This window comes from Choristoneura fumiferana, chromosome 10, assembly GCF_025370935.1.
Source record: "Choristoneura fumiferana chromosome 10, NRCan_CFum_1, whole genome shotgun sequence".
Lineage (NCBI taxonomy): Eukaryota > Metazoa > Arthropoda > Insecta > Lepidoptera > Tortricidae > Choristoneura > Choristoneura fumiferana.
The window spans coordinates 16453741-16473287 of NC_133481.1; the positions used below are offsets into that span (position 1 = coordinate 16453741).

At 37.4% G+C, this 19547-nt stretch overlaps 2 protein-coding genes across 8 annotated transcripts in view; one reads left to right on the forward strand and one right to left on the reverse strand.

Moving 5' to 3' along the window:
• LOC141432186 (CUGBP Elav-like family member 1) overlaps positions 1-19547 on the forward strand; it is a 531549-nt gene that overhangs the window by 102533 nt on the left and 409469 nt on the right. The window lies entirely within an intron of this gene.
• Positions 16869-19547, reverse strand: part of LOC141431689 (uncharacterized) — a 26691-nt gene continuing 24012 nt past the window's right edge. Inside the window, exons 2-4 of the mRNA XM_074092868.1 lie at positions 18815-19111; positions 17275-18133; positions 16869-17215 (exon numbers count right to left, since the gene is read on the reverse strand). Of these exons, the coding sequence (XP_073948969.1) occupies positions 16950-17215; positions 17275-18133; positions 18815-19111 (1422 nt within the window). The 3' untranslated portion in view covers positions 16869-16949. The remainder of the gene's footprint in view (positions 17216-17274; positions 18134-18814; positions 19112-19547) is intronic.

Genomic DNA, 19547 nt, shown 5'->3' on the forward strand with positions numbered 1-19547 from the left:
ATGGTAAACGATGAGATAAATCATCCATACTAATATTATTAACTCACTAATGGATTGCTCCTCTCATCCACTCAAAGGTTGACTGGTAGAGATCCCTTAAAGGGATAAGCCCGCCTTTGTATAAGTATCTCAAAGTTTGTCAATTGTATTTTGTTCATTTTCTTTTTTACAATAAAGAGTTTACATACATACATACATACATAAATGCGAAAGTGTGTTGATTTTTGGCATAAAGATGGTTTATGGACCCGAGAGTGACAAAGGCTACTTTTCATCTCGGAAAAATGCACAGTTCCCGAGAGAACAGCGCGCGATAACCGAATTCCACGTGGGCGTAGCAGCGGGCAAAAGCTAGTAAGTCATAAGTCGAACCTCGTGTAGTAGAATGAGACATAACACAATAATGCTTCTGACGATATAAAAAGGCCGTAGGAACCCACAAACTTTAGTGCTACATGTGCAAGGGAAGTATTCAGCAGCAGACCGCTTTCTTCCGGCCAATCAGGGAGGCGCCGTTGTACGGTGGCCATGTTTTTAGGGTTCCGGAGCCAAAATGGCAAAAACGGAACCCTTATAGTTTCGCCATATCTGTCTGTCTGTCCGTCCGTCCGCGGCTTTGGTCAGGTAGGTACTATCAATGCTAGAAAGCTGTAATTTTGCAAGGATATACTCGTATATGTAAAACTATGCCGACAAAATGGTACAATAAAATTTTTTTTTCCAATCCCCACTGGGCCCGCGTGGGAACTACTGCCCAAGCCCTCTCATTCTGAGGGAGGCCTGTGCCCTGCAGTGGACGTATATAGGCTGGGATGATGATGATGAAATTTTTTTAGGGTACCACCCATAGACGTAAAGTAGGGGTGATTTTTTTTTTCTCATCCAACCCTATAGTGTGGGGTATCGTTGGATAGGTCTTTTAAACCCATTACGGATTTGCTAAGACGATTTTTCGATTCAGTGATCTGTTTGCGAAATATTCAACTTTAAAGTGCACATTTCATTAAATCGAGCGCCCCCCCTCCCCCTCTAAAATCTAAACCGGTGAGTGGAAAAATTTGAAAAAAATCAGGATGGTAGTAAAAGGTTTATCAAACTTTCAAGGCAAACTATAACGGTTAAGTTTGCTTGAGAATTACCTACTAGTAGTTTAAGAGTAAATAGCAGCCTAAGGTATAAAATATACCCAAACTATAGAAGATTCCGTATAAAATACGAAATCCTTACAAAAATATTACTTATTTTTTTTCGTAATTCACTACGGAACCCTATTTCGGGTGTGTCCGACAATCACTTGGCCGGTTTTTTTTTTTACGAAGGAACTGAATTGTGTCACACATCAAAATAAGATCTAGCTTTTTGGGAGCATACTAATTAGTGTAGTACGAATCTACATATTTTGATGCCTACTCAGTATTCAAATGCAAATCCAAAATTGTTTAGTGCCTGTGACATTCACATTACAGGCGTTAGGATAGAAAATTACAAAGTAGGTAAACATGTGACGCTCTGATAAGGCACGGCACACAATTAAACCGAGGGTGCTTATTCTAGTAGGAATGTATTTAACATGCATATGTAAAAAACAAACAAATAGGTATAATTGCACACTCAAGAGCCATATTAAGTTATAGCCATATACGAACTCTAAAAGTACTTGACAGAAAATCTTTATCACTGTAAAAGATTATAGTAGGTACATTGTGTCTTAAGGGCGGTAAATAAGGAATTACGAACGAGAGTCTATTAGAAGCCGAAGTCGAAGACTGAGGGCTTTAATGAGTCGATGTTCGTAATTCTAGGACCGCCCGTGCGACATACAATGTTTTTCATCACATTTGCGAGTAAAATTTATATTTCTAAAGAAAAAATATAATTGTTCCAAATATTGGCCTACGCTCTTGGCAGCGTCGCCCTCCCCTGCCTCAGCATGTGCCTGACCGCGTGTGCATGTGGTCCTGCTGCTGCACCATGCGCAGCACCATCAGTACGAGCACCGACTCATTTACCGACCTTGGGCTTCATGACAAGACAATGTGTACGCGCAATGACTCATTACCGACCACGGGTTTCATGATAAGCACATTAAGGTCGAGGGTTTATTTGGGGGGTTGCAACCAAGGTAGCCTGCATGTTTCGACACTGTTTACGAGCAAGTGTGATGAAAACATTTTACGTCATCCGCACCAAGAGTTTGCTTTCTGTCGTGAAGCATTTTTTACAACTGGTATGTCATGATTCATTTTGACACACCTTGCATTTTAGGACTGTCTCTACTGCAATTGTGGTCGCTTCACAAAATGGCGTCGTGAAGAGACATGGCGGTCTGGGCGGCCATTAGCGACCGAGCATGCATTACCGCGGCACTCAGGTTGCCGACAAATAAAGCGTTTACGGAGCTATTTACTTCTGGTTATCGCGGAGAAAAATCATACTTAATTTGTACGTTATGAGGTTTGTATTAAAATAAAAATATATAGTTTATGTATCATAAGTTTTTTTTTTAATTCTCGACACAAAATGGTAACGTTAGCATCATTTCCACCAAACGGCTCGCATCGGATCGGACCGGAAATAATTTTGCAATCTTTAAACAGTACCTACTAAATCATGTCTACAATACAATACTTAAAGGACTTGCTTAAGTTCGCGTTCTTTCCGATCCGGTCCGATTCAAGCCAGTTGGCGGAAATGGAAATCATGCTTTATAATTTATAAGTCTCACATCAATGTCCGTCTGTTTGCCTGTGAAATCGTAGCTCTCAAACAGATAGACAGATTTCATTACGGTTTTTTTTTTAATGAAAGCAAGTTTCTTTGTGGTGGTTGTTAGCCATATTTGTTAAAAATCGATTCAGCCGTTTTTCTGATTGTACTATGAATTCGGATTTCAACTTTGCTAAGTTAGTTCTAAGTTAGGTATATTAATATTTTTTGGTGACTGTACTTTTTGTTGATTGGACGAATAAAATTGTCATACAAATATATCTAAAAGGTATCAAGCTGAAATTAATATTAAATACTTACAAAAACGGCATATAGTTTCCATACATAATGCTGTAGCCAGAAAACCTATACCTAGAAAACTGGTTATACAAGAAACTTGGTATGAAAGCAGCTCAGTCCAACCAAAAAAAAGTCTGAAAATCTTAATGTTCCATCTCTGTCTGTCTACGTCAGTAATTATAAATTACCCCACTGTATAGGCACATTTTATATCTGCTAACACTTTATATTCATACACCACCTACAAAATTGTACGGAACCCCCAGTAAGCGACTCCGGCGCACTTTGCTTTGTATCACCACATTCTTCTACCAAACTCACAGGTCATTATACAGCACTGACTTTTTACTATAGTCATTTCTCGATATCTTAACATTTTAACAAAAAACTCAAAAAAAAACCCTCAGATGAAATGAAACCCTTGTTGTCATAGGATAGTTGTTAAATGTATTCCAAACAACTGAAACTACGTACGACACAAGATGTAGTATCTTTGAAGTGAAAATCATCCAATTCGCAAACAAAGGATCTCGGATATACTGCGACAATAGTCAAATTGGAGCGCACAGAGCCGTAATACGATGAAGTCACGTATATAGGCATTTCATTTTATTAATAGTAAATTGAAAAATATTTTTTTACTTCAGTATCTGCACTACTTATACTTGTTTTTTTTAACTACTATTGAAACTTCAGTGCTCGTCTTGCAGCAGCTGCCGTGGCGTGAGCTCCTAGAGGAAGGACTACTACGTAGTCCTAAACAAGTCGGGCTAAACTCGGTTAAGGACATGATATCCTTTTTATTTCACTATTAAATTTCGTCCCGTAAATTCCGATGTGGTAAACTGACCGTCCTATTACTTAAAATTTGTTGCTACTGCAATAGGGGTGTGCAATCTATTAGGCATAAGCATGTCACTAGGACATTTTTATCACAACTTTACCCACTTAAACCTAAAATTGCTAAAAGTGGCTCCGAAGCGGTACCGTAAACTGCTTCAACTTTGCCCTCTCTGGCCCCCAACATTGCCTGATTCAATTTAGAGTCGATAACTAGCACACTTCTAGATTTTTAAACTTTTATCCCCCGTAATAATAATTTCCGTGTAGATAAAAGTTTAAAACCTTTAAGTGCTAAGTTATCGACTTAAATCGAATCAGGCAATGTTGGGGCCAGAAGGCAAAGTTGAAGCAGTTTACGGTAACGTTTCGTGTGCTCTGCCTACCCCATTTGGGAATACAGGCGTGATGTTTTTATGTGTTTTACCCACTCCGTATATTAGTAGATGAAGGGCTGTATTGGATATTGGTTCCGTGTTTCTGAATGCAGCGATCTCAAGAGCTAGACCTACATCGGCTGGTTTGCTTGGAAATAATTCCGATCCGCAATGGCGATCCCTTACTTCAAACTTACTTGTGATCATTAAACAACATAGTTAATCTATTAAAAAAATACCTACCTCATTGAGATTCTTGCCGGATTCTTCTCAACAGAGGTTTTTCCGAACCGGTGGTAGATTTTTTAACATTTATTAGTGCTTGTTACAGTCTAAATTGAATAAAGATATTATTCACTTCTCATTCTCGTAAAACTGGAATTTATGGTGGATCTAGCTAGGCGACATAAAATTAGTTTTTCACGACACTGCTCGAAAATGCGGCAGTCAGGTTTTTTAATTTTTTAATTTAATGTTTTATTTTACTTATACTTTTTTGATATTTCTGTGAAAATGGTACATAAAAAGCATTATAACCTATATATTCAGAATGGGCTTTTTATGAGCTTTCATTTGATACCCATATTGTTACAATACAAAAAATATATTTCTCCGCCATATTTTTTTGACAATTACAACTTAGATACGAGTATAATATTGGCTATCGTCATATTTACTCATTCGATATTTTAATCAATCGACCTTTCAATCTTTGACTTTTTGATATAACAACATAGGTAGGTATAACAACTTTCGATATTGTGATACAATCGATATTTTGAACATCGACATTTTAACCGTAGGTATTTTAATTTTCGATATTCAAATATGTAACCAGAAATGGACATATTTACAGTAACATACATAAATACGCTCGAAAACCATCACCCTCCTTTGGGCGGTCGGGTAAACATTATATCGTTAATCGCGGTAATTACTGGTACGATATAGTAGCCTTAGCTAACTGAATCCGGTAGGGTAAATCCTGCTCACGTCCCCCGGATCACCCTGTATATCTCTCTGACGCCGACGGCTGTACTCAATACTATTACTTGATGCTTAACTTCTGTAGTGACAGTTGGCATACCTTACATATCCAACTAAGCGGAATCACTGTACTCAATCATCGAAGTTTCCATACAATGTTAAAGTTTGCTCAATGCTCAAAAGGGAAGTCGGGCGGAAGTTACCAGAACTTGGCTCGAAACGCGTATGATAGAGTTTTTGTCAAGCTAACTTTGGTAAGCCGCAAAGTTGGAGCGGGTCGTTGCAGTCACGTCACGATAGCACTAGGATTGTTTGTCTTTTGACTGTTTGTTTGTTTGTTAGGATGGTTTGTTCTCTACCTTGATGAACCATGGTTCATCAAAGTTCTCTACGCAAAAAAGGGGAGTTTGATGTCTGTCTGTGGCATCGTGGCTCTGAAACCAATCGACCGATTTCAACGCGGTTTTTTACCCCCCAACAGTACTGCAGCTCTGAATAGTTTAAAGCTCCCAACTTTGTCATTAATTCGATATAAGTAAATCTCAAAACCGGCTGATCCGATTTAATCAAACTTAGATAAGCACCATTTTTTATTTAAGAGTCCACCCACGCCAAACTGCGCGAGCGGTTTTGTACCTCACCCCGCGACCCCTCTGAGATAGATCGCGTGCAACCGCGATTTGTTCGTAGGCGTTATCTGACAGCAACGCGTTTTCGCGCGCAGCGCCGCGAAATACGGTACCGCTAAAGTTTTTCAGAAATGTCAAAACGATCGTTTGTTATGGAGTTTGTATTGAATACGTCATAGACTGACTGCTATGACAAGGCTATGACGTTAGAATTTCCACGTTCAAACTGATTCAATTTTATGTACTTAGGTAATTCGTTTTATTAACTTGAAAATCGCCGAAATTACGAAAAATGTGAAAATTCGGTTATTATGAGTATTTTCAAAGCTGCATTCCAATACAATACAATGACTCTTTATTGTACTCCGGTCTGAGTGGAGAGCCTTTGGAGAGGCCTATTATGTCCAGCAGTGGACGTCTTTCGGGTGACACAATACTAAAGTTCACCTAACTTTTATTTTCTTAGGTACACTTTAATTTAACTATGGCCTATGAAATACACCTACATTTCTAAAAGTGTATTAGTAATTTCTTGCTAGTGAAATACCTATATCAAAATATTAAAAATTAAGCAAGATATATTTCTCAAAATGTAGACAAAACTGAAGATAACTTATAATACCTATACTCATTTAGGTAGGTATACACTAAAATATGGATCCATTTGCAGATAGGTATCGATTTTTTATTTGAAAACCAAAAACCTCATTTGCTTCGTACAGTCGGATAAAACATTCAAAGGACATAACATTGCCTGGCGGGCAATTTTTCAATCACAAGTGGACATTATATTGAGTAAAATTACCCACGTTTATAATTTTATAAAGCACTTACGTTTACAAACTTAAATTTTAATAAACACAAAATAAACATTGTACTTTGCTCTGATAACTGTTATTTTATATGTTTTATGTACAATAGAGAGTTATATAAGCCCTTTATTGAACAAAAAATACTCATTCGTGACAATCGATTTTATAAGAAAATGGCCCTAAGGCAAAGTTGACGGTTTTTTGCCCAAAATTCAGAACCAACATAAAAAATACAACCGAATTGATACCTCCTCCTTTTTTCTGAAGTCAGTTAAGCTCAGGCTTCTAAAAGACTCCGGTTTAAAGAACATTTTATTGTCTAAAGAAATTACAGTTAACTTCACTTATAAGACAATTTCTACAACTAGAATTACAACAATTATTACGTTTCGCAGTAGTTGATACATACACGGTGACTTAAGTACCTATATTTATACAGTGCAAGTGTTATGGCTATATAATGTTATCAACTATGTATGATTTAACTTTATTTTTAAATATATTAAGTGTTTTGCTATCTTTTATGGCTTTTGGTAAATCATTATATTTTGGTAATCATTATATACTCTCGTTAATAATCCCCTTTTTACAGCCCTTAATGCACAATGTACTTTTGTGTCAATATTAGTTCCAATTCCAAATATTACCCGCTATGATCCTGTTACAACAAGGCCATAGTCGGTAGGAAAATACAAACTGAAATATAGATGCACAGAAAAACCAGAAAAAGAGACCAGCATCCTCAGCATGACAGAGGTGTCAACTTCTAGATTTTTTCTCGCCTGCTTGCCTAAATATCAAATTTTCCAGGCGTTACTCCAAACAGGGGACAGGGGGTCCTGTCAAAAATCAGCAATTAGTATTCAATCAGTGTTCTATCAATGTCGTATGTATACAAACACCTCTATATTATGTTTGAGTTTTCTAATAATTTTATCATATTTATGAGTTAAACGCTAATAACCAATAACAAATTATAACAACAACAGTTTGTATATGACACTAAAACACCGATTGAATACAGAACTAGGCCACGTATGTCCCTTATTTTTAATAGGAAGTACCACCTACAAAACTTTGATATTTCGGCAAGTAGTAGGTCAATGTATGGTTAATTCTTAGAAAAAAAGTTAGAGGTGTCACTACTTCAAAACCAAATAAAAGAAATGTGTCTTTTTATTTGGTATTTTTTTAAATTTATATGATTTTTGAGTGGCGATGTAAATCTATATAAAGAACAACTTTAAAATTTGAAACAAATCGCTTGATTACATACTGATAATAAATACATTAAAAAAACAAAAGTCAAGAACTGACACAAGTAGGATATTCATACTCAACATAAATATTCTTGGAGATACGAGTACTCGCATAAAAAACTGTGCCCATTTGATAAAAGGGACGGCTTACTAGAAAAACCAAACTATGAACTGTTACCTAACGACTAAATGCAATCACTTTGTCTGAATTAATAAATTATTTACTATTTTAATTGTACTTTAGATTTATAAAACTGGAGTTCCAAGAGTGGAGAAATTACGTATAAGAAAGAAAGAAGGATATTTTATTAACACTAATACAAAAAGCACAAAGTGCAGTATTTGAACCTGTAAGTGAGAACTTTTTCTACTATTATAACGCATGTGGGCAATGTTGTCTAAATAACTTTGCCCGTTATAAAATTCAATCAATAAGTTACTTTGCCCAACGATTAATAAAGTAAATATTTGTTTTATATAAGTCATGTTATTTAGTGGGTGTCTCAAAATAATGTAGGTACTTACTGTACTAAAATAGTGCTTGTGTAGTGTAGATGTATCATCATCTGGTTCAGAGACCTCAGTGCGTTTTTTTACTGTAGAACATGTTAATCCAGGGTATTTATTACCTGTATGGCAAATTTCATGCAAATCCGTTCAGTAGTTTCTACGTGAAAGAGTAACAAACATCCATCCATCGCCATACTTAAAAAAAATGTTTAGAATTTTTTTTGTAGAGAATTTTATGTAGATTACTTATGTTTTAGAACATTTTTTGCTGTGGTTTACGAGTTATTTACGAAAAACTAAATGGGACTTTTACACAAACTCCTCCCCACCCGTTAGCTCTACCCCCACCCATCAGTACCTACTTTTAGTATGTGGTCTTAAACACCATCCCCTACAACTATGCCAAAATTGACTTATACGCGAGATTTCCCCGGAGAGGCAGTTTTTGGTCTTCGTTGGGTAGGCTATATACTCGTACCAGACACGTATTAAGTTTGAACACATGTCCTATATTCCTACTATGGTAGTTATCAGTTTATAAGTAATAGACAAAATATGGAGCCAATAAAACTATTTAGACTACTAACCAATTTTTCTGTACTTACCTAATTCTTGTAATAAACAACACACTTACTTTACAACTTCTGACATCTTCTGACATGTTGTCTGTCATTGTACGAGTATGAGGGCTTCTTGTTTTTTTTGTGCGTTATTTAATTTATTTCTCGGTGTTGACTATCCTAAAACACCTTAAATACCCAAAATACAGTGATAACGTAATTTAATAATAATTTCCTTACTCATAGATTGAGTGTTATGAAAGAAGTGTAAATGTAAAAGTTTTTTTTCGTAAATGAATTTTGTGGAGAAAAGCGACGCAGGTCAATCAGGCAGAGCACCTAAGCGCTCACTGTTTCTCTGCGTTGAAGTGACAGAGAAGCAATATGTCGTCGGCGTGGCGTAAGTCTTTGCTCATCAAAAATTTGGAAATAAAATAAATGCAAAGAAATTACGATTTAGATTTAAGAAATAACACGACAGATATTATTATTACGTTTTGTTTGTAAATCAGACTTAGTAATTTGATTATAGTGTCTTTATAAATAACGGAGTATTTTTGGTTTCTAAATCAAAGTAAGAGCTCACTTTGGCAATAAAATCTATCGAGCCAAATTAGTTTAATCGTGTTTTGAAAGCAACGACTAACTCAGGAATACGATCAAGATTATCGTAATATTTTTTTATTGCCACGAAGTACACCAATTTTATACCACGTCTGTTTAAAAATAGCAGTGACTGGCGTAGGTCGCCTCTTAACTACTAGCTTTTAAAATCGTATAAAAATCGCATTATCCGTTTAGGAGCTCAATTTCACAGACAGGCACACAAATAGCAATCAAACTTATAACACTCCTTTTTTTGCGTCGGTGCAAAGTTGCGCGGATAACCGAATTCCACGCGGGCGAAGCCGCGGGCAAAAGCTAGTATTATAAAATATGCGAAAGTGTATGTGTTTGTATGTTTGTTCATCTTTCACGTCGAAACGGAGCAACAGATCGACGTGATTTTTGGCATAGAGATAGTTTATTGGCCCGAGAGTGTCATAGGCTACTTTTATCTCGGAAAAATGCACAGTTCCCGAGGGAACAGTGCGCGATAACCGAATACCACGCGGGCGGAGCCGCGGGCAAAAGCTAGTATATAGATAAATTTAGTATATACTTGAGACCCGAGAGCAAAGATTCGTATTATTCATACAAATATCTACCCCGGCCAGGAATCGAAACCGGGCCCTCAAGCTTCGTAGTCAGGTTCTCTAAACACTTGGCCATCCGCTCATCTAACTATTAAAATAAAATAGTCCCGTTTCTTCTTGTTTGAGTTCTGTATAACTTGGACTGATATCAAATAAAGAACCTGATTTGGGATCCTTCCCGTTCGTTAAACCAAGGCAAAATTGTCGGCAAAAAAAAGGAACTTCTTCAAAGTACTTATCACTGGAGAAAGAGACGGCCCTAAAACCGCACGGTTAGCCATATAGCGTTCTTGCACATACCTAAATGGTAAGTGATATACACCTTAATTCAATTCAATTCTTGAAAATACCTAGTTCTTGGGTTCTCGAGTGGGGTCCGCGGACCGGGAGACGAGCTGTCGGTAGGCCTCCAACAAGATGGAGCGACAGCCTGGTTAAGATCGCGGGATCGCGGTGGATGCGGAAAGCACAAGACCGGTCTGAATGGAGAGATGGCCAATGGCCAACCAGTGGACGTCTTTCGGCTCGTTTACCTTTACTTGTCCGAATTTCATTTGCCCGAATTTCACTTACCATACCAACGTTTGCCATAAAATATATAGAGCTGTGCTGTTTTCAGAATTTTTTAATGTCATCATATAGGTTTAACATCAGCTCTGAAGAAATTACTATTTCAGAAATAAATTTACATTATGGCTGCGCTGCCTTTGGAAGAGGAAGCCCGTTTCAGTTAATTTTATGTGTTTTTTATTTTTATTTTTATGTAAAAATTCATTATTACCATATTAATAAAATCTCTTTATGGCAAATGAAAATTGTAGAAAACGATACATTCGGGCAAACTATAGAGAACCCTTTCGGCTGACATGATGATGATGATGATGATACAAAATTCCATCGATATTATCGATGCTTCCGCCAATGTCGAGGAGGGAAAAAACCAAAACACTATCGGTTAGCTCACTTGTGGCAGTAGACTGAACGAATATAGCGGCTATCAAACGAATGAATCTGTCACAGTTGGTAAAATGGACGGTTAATGTACGACCCGTATTTGTCAACCTGAAACGATAATAATGATGGATTGAGGAGGATGATGAATTCAAACATTTATGGCAATTAAAGCGTAAGTATCTGGGCGACCGAGCTTCGCTCGAGCTAAAACTCGATAATAAAAGATAAGACCAAGCTAGATGGACTTGTCGTCCCCGAAAATCCCCACATACCAAATTTCATCGGAATCATTGAAGCCGTTTCCGAGATCCCGGATATATATCCCGATACCGATCCCGGATACGGATCCCGGGATATATATATATATTTCGATGAAATTTGGTATGTGGGATTTTCGGGGAATACAAGTCCATCTAGCTTGGTCTTATCTCATTCATATATATATATATATATATATATAAGAATTGCTCGTTTAAAGGTATTAGATAGATAGATTATTCGAGCGAATCAACCGCGTCAATTTTCATGGTCACATTATTTTTGATGATATTTTCGATTATTTTTTTAAACACCCTGTACTTCTACTAGATAACCTGTCAACTGTAACAGAATCTTCTACCATTGCAACAAAAGCGTGCCCACGTAAATCAAATAAAATAAACGGTCGAATAATGACCGTAAATAAAAGTTTGAATTATTTGGTCGTAGAATTATTGACATTCATTTCAGTTCGACAAATTCAGGTCGTAAGTTTGACGTGACGGGAAGTATAGAAGGAATCATACCTACCCCTACACTGTATATTTAGTTCCACTAAATTAAAGGACGCGCAACGTTATACCTCCAACGTGAATCATTATTGTAATGGGTTATGTTAATGTCCCGACGACGACGACGTTTTCACGCACGTGCGGGCATGAAAGACGCTTCGATATGTGTTGTTTCAGTTGGCTTATGTAAAGCAGTAGTAGGTAGGTAGCTTAATTCTAAACCAATAGAATTTCTTAATTCTAAGCCTTTGAACTAGCATACGCCGTATTATTTTTGATTTCCGTTAACTTTAAGAGGACAATCAACAGGTCAAATAAAATAAATTTCTCTAAGACATTAGTGACCTAACTCTTTTACTGTTTAAAAGATAATTATTTGTAAGCAATAAAACAGCCTAAAGGTCTAGTAACTAATTAGGTTTTAATTCACACATACCAAAACAAAGTTAAGCATATGGATTATCTTGGTGTCTCTCTTATGTGTCCGGTCAATGTCACTTGTCAAGCTTATTTTACAATTTAACTATTAACAGGGATTCGCGCTGTCATCGTTCATCCACCATTACCTCTCATATTTCGTTTTATATATTTTTTTACCGTACAACGGCAAAACCTACTAGACACGGGCAAAATTTACCTCCAATGGACACTAGCCATATTTTTCTAAAAAACCAACCAACCAACTATGACTGTGAAGCTATTACATGCATGAAAAAATGTTTTTTATTCTCGAAAAAAAAAACATTTTTTTTTCTATTTCACTAAACTATATGTAACAGGTACCATTAGCCAAATAAGTGGTCCATCAATTTTTAAACAAGTTCCTATCAAATGAATATGTCGCTAAAGTCGAACTTTTAAGTTGAAAGACACGTCTTTTGGCATTATTGTTTTTTGACATGCAAACGATTATCTACTTTAGGGTGGATATTTGGCTGAAGGTACCTAAGTAGTTCATAACAGTGAACATGATGTATAGTTTACTTTTTAACTCACCTAAAGAAAAATATCGGTCATTCCATCACATTAAAACCGGCCAAGAGCTTGTCGGACATGCCCAGGATAGGGATCCGTTGCCATTAAGGGAAAAATTGCATTATATACCTTATTTTAACATGTGGTTATTTTTATTAACTGTCTATATTTATAACTTAGTCATTGTCATCAGACAAGTATTATTGTTAACCTTTAAAATCAATTTAACAATAATGGTAGTTTTCTTTTAATTAATTTTTTGCGTAATTGCCCTAATTTTTTATTTAATATTGCTGCTCTTAAACTGTTAGTAATTTTCAAGCAAACTTAACCTTAACGCATTTACTGCCACCGACGCACATATGCGTTTTCGGAACTTCGCCCAGTGCTGCTGTCATAATTATTCATACATTTTGAACGCACAATTGCGTCGGTGGCACCTGTGGAAGTCAGGTAGCAGTGAATGCGTTAATATTTTTTCTTGTTAATTTAATATACTTAGACCTTAATACCCATCGTGACTTTTATTCAAAAATTTCAAACGCTTTATCTTTTAGAGGGGAGATAGACCACTTTTACTCAAATTTGTAATTTAAAGTTGAATATTTCACAAACCACCGGTATTTTTTTTCTGAAATTGATTTTACTACTTTCTCGACATAATTGCTACACATACACTAATATCTTCAACTTAAGCGGCGGGCGGATTAACAGACGGACAGACGGACGGACAGACAGACTACAAAATGGATAGACATGTTCTTTCTGTATACTCTTCAGCTGATATTTAGGTTATTTAGATTTTAAAACGACGAGGGGTAGATTTTGACATTACAATGTTACATTACAGATCAAAGTGACGCATCAAACGACGCCCTCTGGCGGTTATGTAATCGAGGCCTGTGGCTTTGTTGGCAATCGGCAGTCGTGGTTCTCCTCGAATTGATGTTAATTATGTTCATGTTGGTGCCAGAGATCCAACAGAGAGAGGCCGCCTAGCTTGAATATAATGGCTTTGGTCCTTGTGGTAATTTTGAATAATATAGACCAACAAAAGAAGCACTGAAAAAATATTTTTTATTCGACTGGATGGCAAACGAGCAAGTGGGTCTCCTGATGGTAAGAGATCACCACCGCCCATAGACAACTGCAACACCAGGGTATTGCAGATGCGTTGCCAACCTAGAGGCCTACGATGGAATACCTCAAGTGCCAGTTATTTCACCGGCTGTCTTACTCTCCACGCCGAAACACAACAGTGCAAGCACTGCTGCTTCACGGCAGGATTAGCGAGCAAGATGGTGGTAGCAATCCAGGTAGACCTTGCACATGGTCCTACCACCTGCTGCTGATACTTGTGTAAATTGCGTGACAATATAATAATCTGGTACTTAGTCAAATCCTGGTAGTCCGGCCAAGATCGTCTCCACAGGACGGAACTCTTCATCGATCGGCATCGACTTGACTTGGTATGAAAATGTAGTTTGGGTGGCAACACAAGTCCAGTCAAAAAAATTAATAATGATTTTTTTACCAAGAACTTATTTAAAAAGTAACTTTTACACATACTCGTATATTTTCCTCTTGTAAACAGCAAACCCATGACTCTCTGCTTGAGAATTCATAGTTCAAGCGTATTCAAACCAAAAGCCACCACGGCGAACAATACATTACCTACAAATTATCTAACACCATAACACTAACCTATTCGTTCTTAGTTATTTATGTGGCTGGTGCATAATGAGAGGCATTAAAGTACGAGTGTGGTTTTATGAAACGAGCCGAAGGCGAGTTTCATAATAAGATCACACGAGTGTTTTAATGCCTAATTATGTATAGCCGCATACATAACTTTATCTACATGCATATCATAAGTTTTCTATAATATGTTCAGATATGGCCTGCATTTTTAAGTTAGTGTTACTGATAACTAGTTTAAAGTACCTACCAAAGCTTAAATAAAACAGATAATAAAAAACTAAAGTTCTATTTACAATAATAATTATTATCTACATGCATGTCATAAGTTTTCTGCAATATGTACAGATATGCATTGTTAAAAAAAGTATTACCGATACTTTAATGTAAACATTAATATGCACTGTACTTTAATGTGAACATTAAGATGCACCCGCAGATACCAGGTTTCTTAATAAAGGTCATTTGATAGTCGTTTCTGAACATATAATAGGGAAGTTATGATATGCATGTAGATATAATAATTTTCATTAGCAATTATTTAACACAAATCACATTTGCATTTATATTGGCGGTAGCGAGCGACTCTGATGTGAAACCAAGCCCAAGTTATTGCTGTCCTGTGACATAATATTGTAATTAATTCATTTATATTGAAGGCGTTTAATTAACAAGCAGAAAGCGAGGAACATTTATATACAACTATGTTTTGTTTTTAACTTCCGATAAACCTCCGATGCAAAAAGAGGGATGTTGTAAGTTTGACACCAATGTCTGTCTGTCTCTGGCGGTTATTGATGCCAAACTTCCAACACTCCTCTTTTTGAGTCTAGGGTTAAATAAGTGTTTCCATACAAATTGCCGTAACCGAAAACTTATAGGGTCCTTCGAGTTGTCCTAGAAACTTGAAATTTGGTGTGAAGGTAGCTATTACATTTATGTTTGTTTATGTCATAACATAACCATCCGAAATGGCCCCACATTGTGTACATTTTGCTTGGGAGTTCGGCTCTGCTAACACTGGATATTCACCGGTACCCTCGGTGCGCGGACCCCACGCGCACTTGGCCGGTTTTTGGACAATAAATACACATGTCAGCACCAACATCATCATCCCACCCTATACGCCCCAATGTTGGGTACAAGCATTCTCTCAGAATATCTGCACCAACAACAGCTATGTAAGTATAGGTAAAGAAACATGCATGGGAATCCCCAAAAATTACATCGTATACAAAATTCACAGAATTCAACTGCCAGTGCGCTACTTCACAAAGCTACAAGTACAAGCCTTTTAAATGTTAACTGCTATTTTTTACGTATTTTAAATGAAATACTGACTTGTACTTACCTAAAGAAAGATATTCTTTCCGAAACCTTAGTGTAATGGTGGCTGCTTTCGCAATTTTTAAACGCACCATTGTGGTATTTTTCACGTCCGCACGTTGGCTGTGGTTGACGCGTACTGTCAGAAATAAGAGCACAAAATAAATTTGTGCTCTTATTTCTCTGGCCGTTTTCAGAGCTGTGTCCTTGAATCTAGTACGTATTGATGATCGAAGGTACAAGCGGTAAATTGTAGCCTTGTATACATAGTGCCATTCACGAAGACGCGTGATTTTGTCAAAATTAGACATTAATGACATTGTAATATCGTGAATGACTCTACAAGGACTCTACCTATAGCTGGGTGAAATGGGCCACGTCTAATAATTAATGAAGTGTGGTGCCATCTACCGCAGTTACTATGAAGTCGCAACAAGCACGACTTGTTCGTTCCAAATTAGTTGCAGTTGTTCTGTGTGACGACTAGATGGCGCTAACTTTAATTTCCTAACATTACTTATTATTGTTATTATTAACCGACTTCAAAAAGGAGGATGTTCTTAATTCGTCGGAATCTTTTATTTTATGACACCTCTAACTTTGTAGCCAGGTGCTTTATCGATAAAAAAATTATATAGAGAAAATAAAAATACCTAAAAATTACATCATTTTAAACTAATATTAGGGCCCCGGCAAAAATTTAGTTTTCTTAAAATGTTTCGTCGTAAAAAATGTTTATTTTATGGCTTTATGAGACCATAGCCTTAGGTGTGGGTGTTGTTTATTTTTTAGAGAAAAAGAGTCTAGACAGACAGACAGACAGACGAATGGACAATGATATAATACTATTAGGGGTTGCCTTTTCCTTTTCATGCACGGAGTTTAAAATAGAAATAACTTATTACTTACAACTTTATTTACATTCACAAATTATTATCAACAACTAGTTACCACTAAACTTAACCCATTCAAAACGTCACCGCCGTGCCTATATCTCTTTATTTCGACAGATACTTCACTTAAAACTGCGGTTTCAAGATAAAACAAATTTTAATCTTCTTCACTATCGATCTGTAATGTACTTGTCGACGAAGTGCACTCGGAAGCCTCTCTGTCGAGCCCGATCCGTCCAATGTCAGCCACCCTATACCTCTTCTGCCATTTCACCTCCTTTCCGACCCTGTCACATACATCTATGACGCTGCTTCTTAATTCTAGCGGTATATCATGAGTTATGACTTCACGAAGTAAATTATTCTTTATATTACTATTCCTCGTACTAAACGTTCTCTGTATAACCACAGGTGGGTCCTTTCCTATATTTTTTTGTTCATTTTCCGTCTTAACTTCTGAAATTGATTTCTCAAAGAGCCACTGTCCCATTTGCCATGGCACCAAGCTAGTGTGTGGACACAGCAGGCGAAAGATACAATCACAGCTGCAATGCCGAAAATATAACCTACTATGGACAAAATTGCTATCAAACAAGGTCGACTGAAATCCACACAAATTCCTTTTTGATGTGGGCATAGTTTTCCAGACATCATGTCCTTGAGTAAGCCCATTTGTTGAGATACAGTTGTGCAATTTGTCTGTAAGTTAGCAATCAATTCAGCTTCTAACTTAGGTTTTGGTGTTACCACGCCTAAACCATGACTCATAGCGTATACATCTTGGATTTCTATTGGATGTAATAAGTCTCTACAGAAATTAACATCTTGCAAATAAACTGTATCAGGCATATCTTTGCTTGTATCACCGACACATCTCACTGCTTTGACACATCTATTTAAATTTTGATCGTAATATGATTTCTCATCAGTATATTTAACGTTACAATCAACTGGTGAACAGTTTTCCAAAGAGTTTTGGTCTATTGACTCACAATCTTCGATCTTTTTCTTTTCGACATATTTACTAACCATCTTCGACTTCTTCCCCAGTTTCGAAAGTCTCGTATCAAAAGTAATATTGAAGAGTTGTCTCTTTGCCAATTTGCGTCCACATTTGTAGTTCAGAGCAAAAGCACAGAAACCTGTTTTGTCGTGTTGGAATACAGTAGGATGAATAAATACTAAAGTCTTTCGGTCTTTGGGCTTTATTATTTCCACGTTTTCTCCGTAAACTTGCATAGCATCACAACCTTGATCTTCGACAGTCAAGCAGCACAGTTTAGGTCTAGCAAAGACTCTACAATGATTGACCCGATCCTGATTTTCGACGTCTAAATAGAACTGTAGCGACACCGAGTTTTTTGTAACGGAAATACACCTTTGTCTAGTGTTAAGATCGTTGCTAATATGGGTTCGATAAATAATAGAAAATAAATAAACATTTCTTTTCGAACATATTGACAGACGCATTCTGCGTGACAACTAATTTTTGTCTATGAATTTATCCTGCATGAAGATTCCGACATTAAAATCAAACGTTTTCAAGTTGTTGCCAGGTGTGAACATTGCGTGATAATTTTACAAATATTTCTGAACACATGCTTCGACAACCACCCCTCACACCCCTGCAATACAAAAAACTGGCCTAAAATAATTTAAGTCATAAAATATTCTGTCATACTTACATCTTTTTCAAATTCCGAAACAAATCAGGCGTCAAACTGACTCAAATGTCTCAGTATCACATAGAAGTTTAATTAATGAAACTATACAGAATAATAATGTAAAAAAATTACAAATCGATAAAAATCCAAAAACTATTCAAAATTATCTAGTGAATTTAGCACTAATTTTAAAGATATCTTACGTCCCATATTTCATATTACTTATTAGATAAAAATGTGTTCTCCTTGTGGGTGGCCGTGTTGTGGTCCCTGTGGCCCTTGCGGCCCTGGGCCTTGTTGTGGACCTTGCGGCCCTGGGCCATGCTGTGGCCTTGCGGGCCCGGGCCCTGTTGCGGACCTTGCGGGCCTGGGCCCTGTTGCGGGCCTTGCGGACCTGGGCCCTGTTGCGGGCCTTGCGGACCTGGGCCCTGTTGCGGGCCTTGCGGACCTGGACCTTGCTGCGGACCTTGCGGACCTGGACCTTGTTGCGGACCTTGCGGACCTGGACCTTGCTGTGGACCTTGTGGGCCTGGCCCTTGTTGTGGACCTTGTGGGCCTGGACCTTGCTGTGGACCTTGCAAGCCTGGGCCTGTTGCGGCCCTTCCGAACCATGTCCTAAACCCTCGTGTCCCCCAGATTGCGGGCCACCACCAAGCTGCCCATCACCACCGTGCTGCGCACCAGTTCCATGCGCACCTTACCCCCCTCCCTGTTTTCAAGGACCCCTATACTGAGTCTTAGTGATGCGTGATGTGGTAGGTGAAATTCAAGCAATCTGTATCGTCGTGTGATATCCCCGTTTTGATATTGTGTGAGGCCTTTAGTTAAACGTTGTTGTAAGAATAAATTGTTGGAAATATTTTGCCGTTTTCTTGAAGCTAGCACCGGACGAGTTTCTCTAATTTCCAAAACACTGACATGTCTGTCTCTGTCCTATTCATTCGTATTATCTTTCTAATCTTACTTGTTATTATGAATATGCAAAATTCGTCCAGCATTCGTCCCGATAATAATTTGCAAATTTCACATGTGGAAAATTAAGAACTAGGAAGCAATCGCCGACAGGGTTCCTGCGATTCTGGCTAGACTGA